The following is a 13201-nucleotide window of genomic DNA, read 5'->3' on the forward strand; positions in this document are numbered from 1 at the left end:
GATGCAAGTAGATATTCAAGACAGTAAAAGAAAAATGTTCACAGTGTTGCTTTAAAAAAAAACAATTTTAAATAACAATAAATGGCGTTTTTGAGATCCTTTAAGTCAGAAGCATGTTAAGTAATAGTTGAGAGTTGTAGAATTGGTTAATTATAGTATATAACACAGGATGTTAGCTGTATTACTGTAGGCCTGGTGAATATTAAGATGCCTCTTAATATTCGGCTCTGGTTCTGGTTCAGTTCTTCTTCTTCCTGTCTGTGAATCCTCAAAGTCTTTCCTTTGCCACCAGAGACCACTTCAGCCAACCTTCAGAGACAAGAGATCCTTTTTCATGTCTATCTCCACCTTACACTCTTCGGACACTTTTTTATTTGACCTAGATGGCACAATACCAGATTTTAATGTTTAGTATGTGCCGTCTGTGCCAGTAATATGCTGCCCTAAAACATTAATTCAACTTCTCTCCAGTTTTGCATAATCATGTAAATGTGATTCATCCACTTAATCTGAATTATTTCACATTGCCATAGTGCACCAGTGCATATTTGATCTCATAAATAACTGATCATGACATATAAACTACATTAAAGATGATGTAATGAAACATGCACCCAAACAAACCCAAGATCTGTTACGTACAGCTATTTTAAGATTATTAAAATCCATGTAAGATGGAAATTAAGTCTTACCCAGGATCTTATGGTATTAAGCAGTCAGAGGATGAAGACCTTCAGTAGATAAAAGAGGCTTGTAAACTGAAATAATTATAAAAGCAATAATCTAAAAGCTTTTAAAACATACAACACAATATAAAATGTTAAACAGAATGCATCAAGAGGGAAATGCAACAAACTTAAGTGAAAACACACACTATTTGATTGAAAGCTATATGATTCTGATCTGATTTTATAGTTATTTGACATATTTACTCTTATTTAGTTTTTAATAATGTGTTTGCTTACATGCATATATGTCTGTTTTATGACATTTGAACTGTGATGACTGATACATACCGGTTTTATTTGGTTTATACAGCTTTATTAGTTAGGTACATTCTATTATTAGATATTTTATTCTATTTCTGTGGTTATGACGATGAAAGTACCCTTATATGGGGGTTGTTTGTAGTTTGTGGGTGTGGGGGGGATCTTCTCATATTACATTCTTTCCCGCGACAAAACCCTCAGTCGCGCCAAAACCCCACCTGTGTCAATCACCTTTGTTCCTGCCTGAGCTTGTCATTCAAATCTGTCAGGAGACACTCGTCAGTTATTTAATGTCAATTAATCACCTGTGATGATTTATTATGTCCCTATTGAGTTACAAAGGCGCCTTTAAAACTTCAAGCGCGCGTCTGTAGAAACTGCAGAAGCGGATCAATGAAGAGCGCGCCTATTGCCCCGCCAACAACCCCCCATGGGCTTGGCCAGGACGCGTCTCTGATTGGCTACGATGGTCGCTTTGAGACGTTTCCTCCTCGCTCGGCCAATCACCGTCGATATATTTTCATAGCGGCAACATGATTGGCTGAGGGAGGGCGGAACGCTTAAAAGCGCCAGAAACAAGCTTAGCGGGTGATTCATACTAGTCTGTAGGACGAAGATGACTAGTTCAGATCTTATTTAGTGAAAATTATGCTTATTTAAAGAGGAAAAGGAAGCATAAATCTTTTCCAAGGATTTATTTAGGTCCATCGGATACTTATATTCCAAGGACGGAACTTTTAAGGTAAGAATATTGGGTTAAATCTTCTATTTATCTGATCTGACTTGCATGATCTAACGTTAAATTTATCAAAATAATATATATGTATATATTGTGACAATCATATCGAAATAAATTACTTAAAAAGCTGAATAATTTTTTATTCTGAGAATCTGATTAGTTTGGCTACCAGGCTACTAGTGACGATATTTGCGCCAAAACCTCGCCACTGTCATCAGATCTTACCTCACTTTTTTAAAAACGTGATTATTAGTCATTAATAAGTTCTATGATTCTTACTTAATACGGTATGATATTATGTAATATAATACCAAAGCTGATAACGCAGTGTTTTTGATTAGAAGTAACTTTTGGCAACTTTTTATAAGTTAGTAACAAACATCACATTAATACTTTACATATTAGTTTATTTATATTCAGATATATAATTTAAGCAGACTTACTGTATATAACATACTATATAACGTCAAACTTTTGGTATTATATGTTGACAGATATTAATTTAACGGTGTCATTCATATATAATAACATAACTAATTTACTGATAGCTTAAATGTAATGTACTGGTTATGACTATTTTTTCTTATTTTAGATGGAGATGAAGTGTTTAACGTTAAAGGATTTGCTTAGTGTGAGGACACTAGTTAATAAGAGTGAAACTGGCAACATCAATGAGCAGAAAGTAAGAGATCTGAATGTAATAAAGCATGATTATGCATCTTTTGTCTTGTTTGGTGTATAAAACGAATGCCATGATTTCAGGAGAACATCTGCATGGACCGAAGGAAAATGACCCCACTGAAGTGTGAGCCTGTGAATGGACATAAGAGAGTTTCCAGCCCAGATATCACCCATATGACCCCCAATAAACACACAGAGAGGATCCATCCGGACCCCTGGACCCCGACAGCCAACCTGAAGATGCTGATCAGCGCCGCCAGCCCAGATATCCGTGACAGAGACATGAAGAAAACCCTCTTCAGACCCCTTGAGAATGAAGAGAAGGCTATAGAGGAGGATGAAGAGGAAGAACTCGACGACTCGTGTCAGGTATCAAAAGAAGTCTAAATCAGTCTAATGCTGGGGAAACTTAGAGCATGCATTTAATCTTAAATATGTTTTAATACGTTTCATCTCTCTTTATTGCAGTATGAAGCGTCAGATGATTCTGAGAGGAGGCCCAGCCGTAAACAGAAGAGTTTGGGGCTTTTGTGTCAAAAATTTCTGGCCTTGTACCCTGATTACCCAGAAACCTCTGAAGGCATTAATATTTCTCTGGATGAGGTGGCCTCACGCTTGAGTAAGAGAAAATAACACAATCAAATCCCTTATTTCTGTGTAAAATACAATGTAATGACTAGTGGTTCGATAGGGCAGGAATATATATATATATATGTGATGTTAAACTATTTGGTTTAAAATTTGACGGTAGATGAGAAAGAATTATAGCAATCTATTACTAATAATAGAAAAGCAAACACTTTTTTTCACATACAAGTTGCTTTCTTTCTATAAAAGTTTTGTATAATAATTGTTATACAGAACTGTTAAATATGTCAAAGTAATGAAAGTAGCGAATTAATTATATGAAAAAATAAGTAGAACTTGATCAAATATATCTGGAAAAATAAACAGATTTATGCTTCAGATGGCAACTTTCAGTAATTTATTAAATTATTAATACATTAATTATTTAAAAAAAATATTTTAAAATAAAAAGTTTGGAAAAATAACTGCATGAAAAAATAAGTAACAGATTTATGTATTTATTTTTTAATAATATTTACAAAATTAGTAACATATTATTTGAAAGTGAGTTATTAGAAAATTTTGAAGAATTTGATCCAAACAAAATCTGAAAAATAAACAGATTCATACTTTAGATGGCAACTTCTTGATTCTGTAATAAATTCTAGTATTTTTACAAATACATATGTGTTTGCTTAATGCTGATGGTAGATGAGTGTAATGATAGTCCACAGTAGAAGAGCGTAGTGATGAATCCAAGTGCAGATTTATTTAAACAAAGTTATCCAAACAAAGACTTGACTTGACTTGAACAGATTAGACTCAGGATAAATACATTCAATACATGACAAAGCACAAGGCAACATGATGGCTACTTATAGCAAACAGTCAGGGTCACATGACAAGAACCAACCAATAAGGAAACATGACACATTACTAGGAGAAAAAATCAGAACATAACACATGAACCAAAGAACCAATCGGAACATGACAGACGAACCAAAGAACCAATCAGAACATGACAGACGAACCAAAGAACCAATCGGAACATAACAGACTAACCAAAGAACCAATCAGAACATGACACATGAACTGAAGAACCAATCAGAACATGACACACACCAAAGAACCAATCGGAACATGACAGACGAACCAAAGAACCAATCAGAACATGACACATGAACCAAAAACCAATTAGAACATGAACCAAAGAACCAATCAGAACATGACACATGAATCAATCAGAACATGACACATGAACCAAAGAACCAATCAACCAATCAGAACATGACACACAGAACAGGGAATCACATGACAGAACAAGGACCATGACTAAACTCCGAAATAAAAGACATGAAACAAAACCCAAACCCCACATTACAATGAGAATGTATTAAAGTGTGCACCAATCTATTACTAATAATAGAAAAGCTAACGCTAAACTATTTTTTTCATATACTGACCATTTACTTTCTTGAACAGTTCTCATGCACAAAATAAAAGTCCTGTAAGCCATTCAAATAAAAGTCATTTCCACATCGGCCAAAGTAAAAAATGCTGTTAAGTGACTGTCTCTATGTGACGCAGGCGTTGAGAGGCGACGCATTTACGACATTGTGAACGTGCTGGAGTCTCTGATGCTGGTGAGCAGAGTGGCAAAGAACCTGTACGTGTGGCACGGACGCTCAGCTCTGCCACAGACCCTGCAGGATCTCCATCAGACGGGACGTGAGCAGGGCTACCATCTGCAGATGGACCAGAGAGAAGGAAGCAGCCCGTGTGCCGCCCACCACATGCAAAACACACACGGTATGACACACAGTTATTCCTGCTCATACTTTTTTTGAAGTATTCGTTATAAGTGATCAATATCGGGGTTTTTTTATACCTCCGATACCGGTATTTGGAAAGCAGTGTGACTGAGACATATATATATATATATATATTAAGCACAGCATAACTTAAAATTGCGAGTTTAAAGTTAGTCGATCGACCGTTACACAGAGCACACTCGACCCTGCAAGATACAAATGCACACTTCACAAGGTCTCAAAACTGGATCCAATGAAGTTTGTGCAATCAAATGTTCATTAGTCGTTCAAAGATTTTATTAAATTATATAAATGCGTATTTGCTGAATGCTAACGGCAAACAAGAAAGTGTTAAAATGTTTGCCTTTCTATTTCTAATAATATAAATCATCCGATGTTGATATTTACTTAAAACTAAAATCATAACCAAAAACTATCTTTATTTGAAAAAACTTTAACTGAAATAATACATGAAAATGACTTATTTTATTTCAGCTAGTTGCCAAAGCGGCAACTTAGTATAATAAAATAACAACAACAAATAAAACCAATATAGACTTTTTTATAGGAAAAAAAAAAGAAAATTTGACCAACTAACAAACACACAGCAAAATTACTTAAAAGAAACAAATCAAAAAGTACAAATTAGTTCAAATTTTAATAAGATATTATCACAACAGCAGTAATAGTAGTAACTATCTTGTGCTTTTTTTCTATTGGATAAATGTAGAAATTAGAAAGTAGTTTTGTTAATTCTGGCATTTTAAATTTACTGTATTTTTGTGTTTAACAAAAACATTTTTTTTTTACCAAAAATGCTCTAGTGTATAATTTTTTCCATCCAATTTTTCAAACTTTTTTTTTTTTTAATGCACATTAGGAAATATGGATGCTATTTAAAATCTCTGCTTCAAAAATGATCTGCTGATGAAATAAAAGGCCCCTTAAACATTCTGTTAAATTATTTAGTATAATACAAATGCACTTTATAATTGTCAGAGGCAATTGATTTTAATACACCCAGATGTCTCAAATCTATATCTTTTTTGTTTGCTCAGTAGCTTAATTTCCCTAGATTTGAGCATTTAGATGAATCTCTGTGTTTCTTGAGTCTGATGTCTTGATAAAGAGATGAAACGTCCTGCTGTCCTCGTCTGGATCCTCTGATGTGGTTATTGTGTTCGCTGGCTTCTTGTCCCATGTGGCCGATGTCTCTAAGCAACAGCTTTCCTTTCTAACAAAAGCTTATTACCGTCCCATCATGAGGTCAAGAGCCAATTCAAAGAGCAATCAAGCCATTCCTCATATCCACTAACTCTTGATTTTCTGCTGCCAGTCACCTCAGATTTATTCACTCATCCTTTATTCATGTCTTCCATCGTATTTTTTTTTTCATGCACGAGACGGCATTGTAAAAATCTGTCGTTCTAGATAAAAGAAGTTCTTAGCGATATTATAATGTCAAAACTTTACATTCGAAATAATCGCCTGACCCCACAATTGTTAAAACTGAAAAAGCATAATTCCTCACCTTTTTTTACTCTTTTTTTTTTTTTTTTAAGTTGCTGTATAATTCTCCGAATGCAAACGAATGCATTGATGCCTGGAATGCCAAGTTTGACATGTTTTATAGTGTTGTGAGCATGGTTTATTTCTCTCGTACAGCGAACGTCTCGTCCAGTAGACGAAAGGATAAATCGCTCCGTATCATGAGCCAGAAGTTTGTCATGCTGTTTCTGGTGTCCAAAACACAGACCGTTACCCTCGACACAGCTGCTAAGATCCTGATCGAAGAGGGCCAGGATGAGTCCAGCCACAGCAAATATAAAAGTAAGACGATTTTAATGTCAAAAATAATATGCATTCCATTATTGATGTTAGAATAGCTCAGAATCCTTTCTGTGTTTGTTTAGCTAAGGTGAGACGTTTGTATGATATCGCGAATGTCCTGACCAGCCTGAATCTGATCAAGAAACTTCAAGTGCGAGAGGAAAAGAGTCGTAAACCTGTCTTCAAATGGATCGGACCCTCCGATTTCCACAGCAGCAGCGGTACGTCTTGTTTAACCCCTGAAAGTCCTGAGGGGAAAATAGGCCATTTTCACACATTTTATGTATTTGACAAAAACTCAAACAGTATGTGCTATTTTCAGGGGTTAAGTAGTTTTTTTGTTTGTTTTTTTGAAAATTGATCATTAATGTTGTTTGGTGAGTTTGTAAACAGAATTTAAATAGACAAAAAAATAAAAGAGCAAAATCATGATCCAACACTTCATACTTGAAAATTCAACCATATTACATATATATACACATCTTTTTGTGGCATTGGGTTGCACAATTTTTATTCAGGAGGCTTTTTTGTTCACACACACACAAATACACTTGCATGCATATAAATACACACCCATACACACAGTCATTTTTGTGCTGTTTATTCCCCCTTAACTATGTTTTTGTTTGTTTCTTTGATTAATTTATGCAATTCAAAACTCCTTACCGCTCTCCTGGAAATCTGACGTCATTGCCAAAAATTGCATTTCAGGAGCCATTTTTGATAATGCAAACAGTTGAAGAGTAATGATAACATGAAAATCGCTTGGTTTTATGTGTTGGCGCAGTCACAGTCGGTTTAAAGACACAGTATGTGAAAAGGTTTCCATACATAAAATTAGCAAAAACTACATGCACAGTGTTATATATTTCATGCAGTTGTGCACTTCCATTACGTCTTTCACAAATAAAATGAAAAGTGTCGACAGCAGCATTAAATTTACATCTGCTTAAGGTTGCACCATTATTTTTTCAGTGCTTTTACAGTGTTTTACATAGCCATAGCCAATCACACGTGAATCTGTTGAGTATATGAATGCAATGGCCAATCAGAGGCATTCAGATGAGTTTTTGTTCAGTGCACTTGATGCTCCTTCATTGCGTCGTCAAGCATCACCTTTGTTATAGTTTTGAAAATGTGACCTCCGGTGGCAAAAACGTACAGTTTGTGCCTTTAAAAGGGTTACACACTTGAAATTAGCTTTTTAGTCTCTTCAGTGTGATTATTTGTTGCATGTCTTTTAGATTCAGATGATTTGAGAGTCTCAGCGGTTCAGATCAGCACCGTCGGGGAACGACGGGAGAAGATGATGCGTCACTCCTCCTTTCAGGTCATTCCTGCACCTCCTGTCAATCAGAGGCGGATAAGCTCCGCCCCCAGCACGCCTCACAGACCTTCTACGGGTGAGAGCTGAGCTGAACACTTTCCATAATGTTGCATTTGTTTGTAAATGTAGTTAAGGCAGTGATTTTTGTGTTTGTGTTTTCAGGCGAGCCGGTGGATTATTCTAGGAAGAGGGAGAACACCAGCGCAGTGTGTCAGCTGCGGTTTGGAGACAGGTGAGTGCAGCTGTGTAGATTTACACATCTTTAACTTTAGTCATTTACAAACACTGGGAAAAGATCTAGGCTGAAATGCTGTTGGTTCAAACGCGAAACATAACCATTGTGCCTTTAATTACTAACAATGTTCATTCAGTGTTAAATATATACTACAATGAAAAGAAATCGCTAGTAAATTTCACAAAAAATACAAAGAGATGGTGAGGTAAAACTGATTAGACAAAATTTTCAAGTTGGAAAAACTAATATTTTCTTATAAAATGTCAACTTCAAAATTCAAATTCATTTTTACAGTACATTATGGTATTTAAAATAATATTTTAAATTAAGTTTTATTTTTAGATTTTCGGTTTTCATTTAAATTCTGTTGTGCTTTTGTCATTTGTATATATATATATATATATATATATATATATATATATTTGTACCTTTATTAAGCATTAATTTATTATGTCAGTTTTATTAATTTTAGTACTTCAACTTAAATTAATTAGCTTTAATTAATTAGAAAATTTCAGATTTTTTTTGACATTGTATTTTAGTTGTATTATCATTGTATTTTTAGTTACATATAATAACTTTCTGAAGTGGCTTTTATTTTCAAACTTTCAGTTTTATTTTCGTTTGATTTCTCTTATTAGAACATGACATTTTTAATTAGCTTTTTGGGAGGGATTTTCGGATTTCATTTTGATTTTAATTAGATTTTCAGTAATTGCATTCTTATTTAGAATATGTCAATAGTTTGAATCAGCTTTTATCTTTAGATTTTATGTTTTCATTGTACTTTTTTGTGTGTGTGTGTTATTTTTAGAAAATTAGAGTACCTTAACTCATTTAGTTGTCAATGCAACAATCTACTTTGTTAAATTTGTTCATATAGTGTTTATATTTGATTTTATTTCAGCTTTACTTTAATTACTGTATTTTTCGGACTATAAGTCGCACCAGAGTATAAGTCGCATCAGTCCAAAAATACATCATGATGAGAAAAAAAACATATAAGTCACTCTGGACTATAAGTCGCATTTATTTAGAACCAAGAGAAAACATTACAGTCTACAGCCACCAGAGGGCGCTCTATGTCTTCAGTGTAGGATACAGGATCACTGAGCGGTTCATGTCAAATTAATTTTGACAAATAAGTCGCACCTGACTATAAGTCGCAGGACCAGCCAAACTATGAAAAAAAGTGCAACTTATAGTCCGGAAAATACGGTAACTACAGCTATTTTAGGTTCAAATGAACAGCATCAGCACTGATCACTAACTGCTGTGTCATTTGTAGTGTCCCGGCGAGTGGAAGTCCTGTAGTGTTGTCCCCTGGACTGGCATCACTAGCAGTCCCTCTTCAGATGGACGTCCCGTATACATCACATCCTGTTTCTGCCCAGTTCGCTCCTCACCCGTTAGCGTTCCTGCCCGGTCTGCCACAGACGCCCCTGCTCATGGTGTACGGCGGACACGTCCCAGACGCCGTCGGCCAGAAGTCACCCGTCTCAGGCCACAGGGAAGAACATCTGAAGAAGAGAGAGAGACAAGTGGAAGAGGAGGATGATCAGGCAGCTAAACGAAGCAAACGCTCTGCTTCCATAGAAAGTGAAACGGTGGGTGTTATGAATCAGATTAAAACTGTGCATATACATATTTCTGCATATTACTGGGGGTTATTATACACTGTCATTATGAAACCTGTAATTTGACCTATGATTTTTGTGAATGTGTCGCAGGGTGAGACTGAGAGTCTGAGAAGGTCTCCAGTCTGCTCTCGAGATGGTTCTCCGTGGGACGAGGCCTCGTTTGGGCCGACGAATGAGGAAGATGCAGGAGTGCTGTCCTCTCATTACCTCTATGTTCCCAACACAGCAGGTACACAACACCTGAGCAGTCAATGTCATTGAGTACTTTACATGTACGTGTGCAGCTAATTATTTGTCATGCTATACATGCAAAACCATCAAAGGGTTGACCACTGCTGCAAAATGTGTGGAAAAAAGTCCTACACGACAGTAATAGTGTGATTAAGGTGTGTAGTGCACTTCAATAATGCAACTCAAACAGGGATACTCCACATGTCTTAATTCGATTTATGTTTTCTTTGAGTATGACTTTAGCCACATCAGAAATCTCAGTTCGCATACTTAATAACAGTATTTTCTTAATCGTGTTCAAATATTGTTGCCCATGTAAACATACTCAGTCTTTCTGATTACACACTCATTCTCATGATTCTCAGGTCTGAACGGTTTGAACTTCCTCATGCCGGCGGGACACACACAGGGTGGCGTGCCAGCTGTAGCCATGCCGTATTTTTTGGTGCATTCGCCCCTCATAGCGGGTGCATCGCCCACCTCTGGCGCTGAGGGGGCTGCCAGCAGCGGTCTGAGTTTCAGCGTGCCCACCGTGCTGTCGCCGGCTCGTTTTGTGATGGCAGGAGGGGCGTTTGGTGTGGTGGAAACACTGAACAGCCCCGAGCATCATGGGCACAGATTACCAGCAGCCACACTCTCTCCAGAGGGACCACGAGCACAAGAAAGCCCTGAACCAGCGCAAACACAGGTCAGCTCACTACACTGCTCTTTAGTGATGCACTGAGTTTCCTGTTTCAGTCTGCAACAGGAAAACATGATCATTTCTCGCTTTTAGTGCCTGGCTGGATGAACTGAGCTCTTTTAGTCTGTCGATTCCCAGTTCACTTTTTTAAAGTTACTTTAACAGAACCTTCAAAGTTATCTGGTCCTTAATTATATTCAAAAAATATTAGCACAAAATGTTTTTTTTGTTGTTGTTTTATATATATGAACCATCTATGAATGGTGTAAAAAAAAAAACATTTTTGTTGTTGTTTTTTACACCATTCATAGAATGTTTTTTTGATGGATGTGTATGTAACGTTTTTTTAAATGTAACCACTTGTTTTAGAATGTTCATAAAACATACAAAAGTAACATTCTCATAATGTTTGCAAAATGATACAATGGAATGTTCCCTTAACATTCTCATTCGCAATCAAAAAAAAAAAATATATATATATATATATATATATATTTTTTTTTTTACATTTTAAAAAGTTATTTGAAAATGTTTTTGCACATTTGATTTAAGTTGAAAAAAGGTTTTATTACAGCCACAGTTGAAATGTTTATATCTGAACAACTAATTGGTGTAGAAACATAATTATGTCATTAAAAAGCTGATATAAAACTGTCTTGGTGCAATTCAAATATATGCAAATTTAGTGTTGATTAATAAATATAAGCAAATAATTTTAATGAATCATTATAAAACAATTTTTGCTTCCAGTTTTTGGCTAAATTTACATTTTTATAATGTTGGTGCATCTTTACTGTTTAAAAAAAGATAATAATAATAATAATAATAATAATATGCAATAACAGACATTGTCTACAGAGTTTCTGACCTTCTCACTTCTGCTGTTTCAGACTCCTGTGACCCCAAAGGAAGCGGCAGGGGGGTCCAAATCTTTCTTCGAGACGCCTGGAGCCTTTGGGTGTCTCAGCACACCACCAGCGGCCCGCAAGAGAGGCTCCGCCCAGAGGAGGCTGGACATCGAGCGTGCCTCAGTCGATTAAATTAGCCGCTGCATGTGTGTCATCGTGTCTTCATGCTTCTGTGGTGCTAGAGTGCCAAAGACAGAAACAGCATTACACCGCAAAATTTGACTTGAAATAATTCTCTGGAAATGAACATTTCCTGTTTAGTAACTAGTGAACATCACAATCAGTAGTGTGTTATTGGAAATAGTCTGTTACACACACTCTTGTGGCTGTTTATGATTTCCCGCCGCCACTTTTGATAGTGTTGTGGAGTTCCTTTGACATCCTGCCAGTATATTTCCTGATTTTGTTTACCGTTACTATTTATTAAAGTATTCCAGAGGCTAAAATCATCAATCCAGCTTTAGCACTACGTATTTAAAAATGAAAGTGAATGATTGGTCTGGATTGGCATCTGAGAAACAATAACTAGACAGATCTGCTCTATAGTATGTTCACTATCTCACAGGGATCTCACGGTTTGTCGAAGTGCCATATTGGTGAAGCCCACGTGCCTTAGAAATGTTTCTGGTGCATGATGCCTTCGCCACAGAGAATGAATGAATTCTGAGTGTATTTGTGATAATGGTTGTAATAGTTTGAGGTGCTACATCTGTGAAACCAACGGAAAACAAAGACATACTTGAACGACCAGTGAATATGATCCGCAGTCACTGGAGCAAAGCAGAAATATCACAGTACTGTACTGTTTGGAAACAAAGTATGTTTGCGTCTGAACTTCTTAGTAGACTAGTAATAAATTATTTTGGGAAACTGGATTGAATTTTGCACCACGATCCTTATAGCTGTACAGTATTTACAGGTACTTCACTGTACTGTGACTCGTAGCGTTAAATATTTGTATACGTGTTGTTTTTTGTATCCGTTAGTGTTTAAACGTCTTGTGTTGGATGTTTAAAGCTGCACTGATGAATCTGTATGGTGCTTCTGTGTTTGTCAGATGTATTTTCAATCATATTATGTATGGACACAGGTGTCATGCATGTATTACAAAATAAATGTATGTAAAATGTAATATTGTTTGTTAAATCTTGCATTTATTCTCATGGGTGTGAGCAGAGCGCAAAAGGGCTTGATTTTGTGCAAACACAAGATGGCAGCATATACAAAACAAATGATAGCCAAGATATTTTCCATGAGTCTTCTCAGAAACAAAGGGAAAATCTTTCAGAATTTCTCCTCTGAGAGTGTGATATATATAAATATATATATATATTATTTATCAGTGCATCTGTATTTAAACACATGGAACCATGACATCCCATAACTTGCTAATAATTGTCTTTAAAGAGATTAAAACAAATCAAAACATTTTTTTACCTTGAAATATCAGTTTCAACATGGTTCAAACTTCTGTTAGCTTCTTAGAGAGTTTCTTAGCATACCTCTTGCTGTATGGCAGGGGTTTATTTATTTATTTTTGCTATTTAAGACCTATGTTTAT

At 35.9% G+C, this 13201-nt stretch overlaps 1 protein-coding gene across 2 annotated transcripts; it reads left to right on the forward strand.

Annotated features, from left to right (window-relative positions):
- The first annotated feature begins 1508 nt into the window (after positions 1 to 1508).
- Positions 1509 to 12772, forward strand: LOC127955900 (transcription factor E2F7). Of its 2 annotated transcripts, XM_052553514.1 has the most exons (13): positions 1509 to 1731; positions 2321 to 2410; positions 2491 to 2778; positions 2878 to 3028; positions 4564 to 4785; positions 6453 to 6617; positions 6701 to 6838; positions 7862 to 8020; positions 8107 to 8176; positions 9468 to 9786; positions 9910 to 10048; positions 10416 to 10738; positions 11623 to 12772. In XM_052553514.1, the coding sequence occupies exons 2-13, from the start codon at positions 2321 to 2323 to the stop codon at positions 11770 to 11772; spliced, it is 2214 nt and encodes a 737-aa protein (XP_052409474.1). In that variant the 5' UTR covers positions 1509 to 1731; the 3' UTR covers positions 11773 to 12772. The 2 variants fall into 2 exon arrangements, with proteins under 2 accessions (XP_052409474.1, XP_052409475.1); XM_052553515.1 differs by lacking the exon at positions 2321 to 2410 and having other exon boundaries at positions 1513 to 1731.
- Positions 12773 to 13201: the final 429 nt, after the last annotated feature.

The sequence above is a fragment of the Carassius gibelio genome, chromosome B4 (assembly GCF_023724105.1).
Source record: "Carassius gibelio isolate Cgi1373 ecotype wild population from Czech Republic chromosome B4, carGib1.2-hapl.c, whole genome shotgun sequence".
Lineage (NCBI taxonomy): Eukaryota > Metazoa > Chordata > Actinopteri > Cypriniformes > Cyprinidae > Carassius > Carassius gibelio.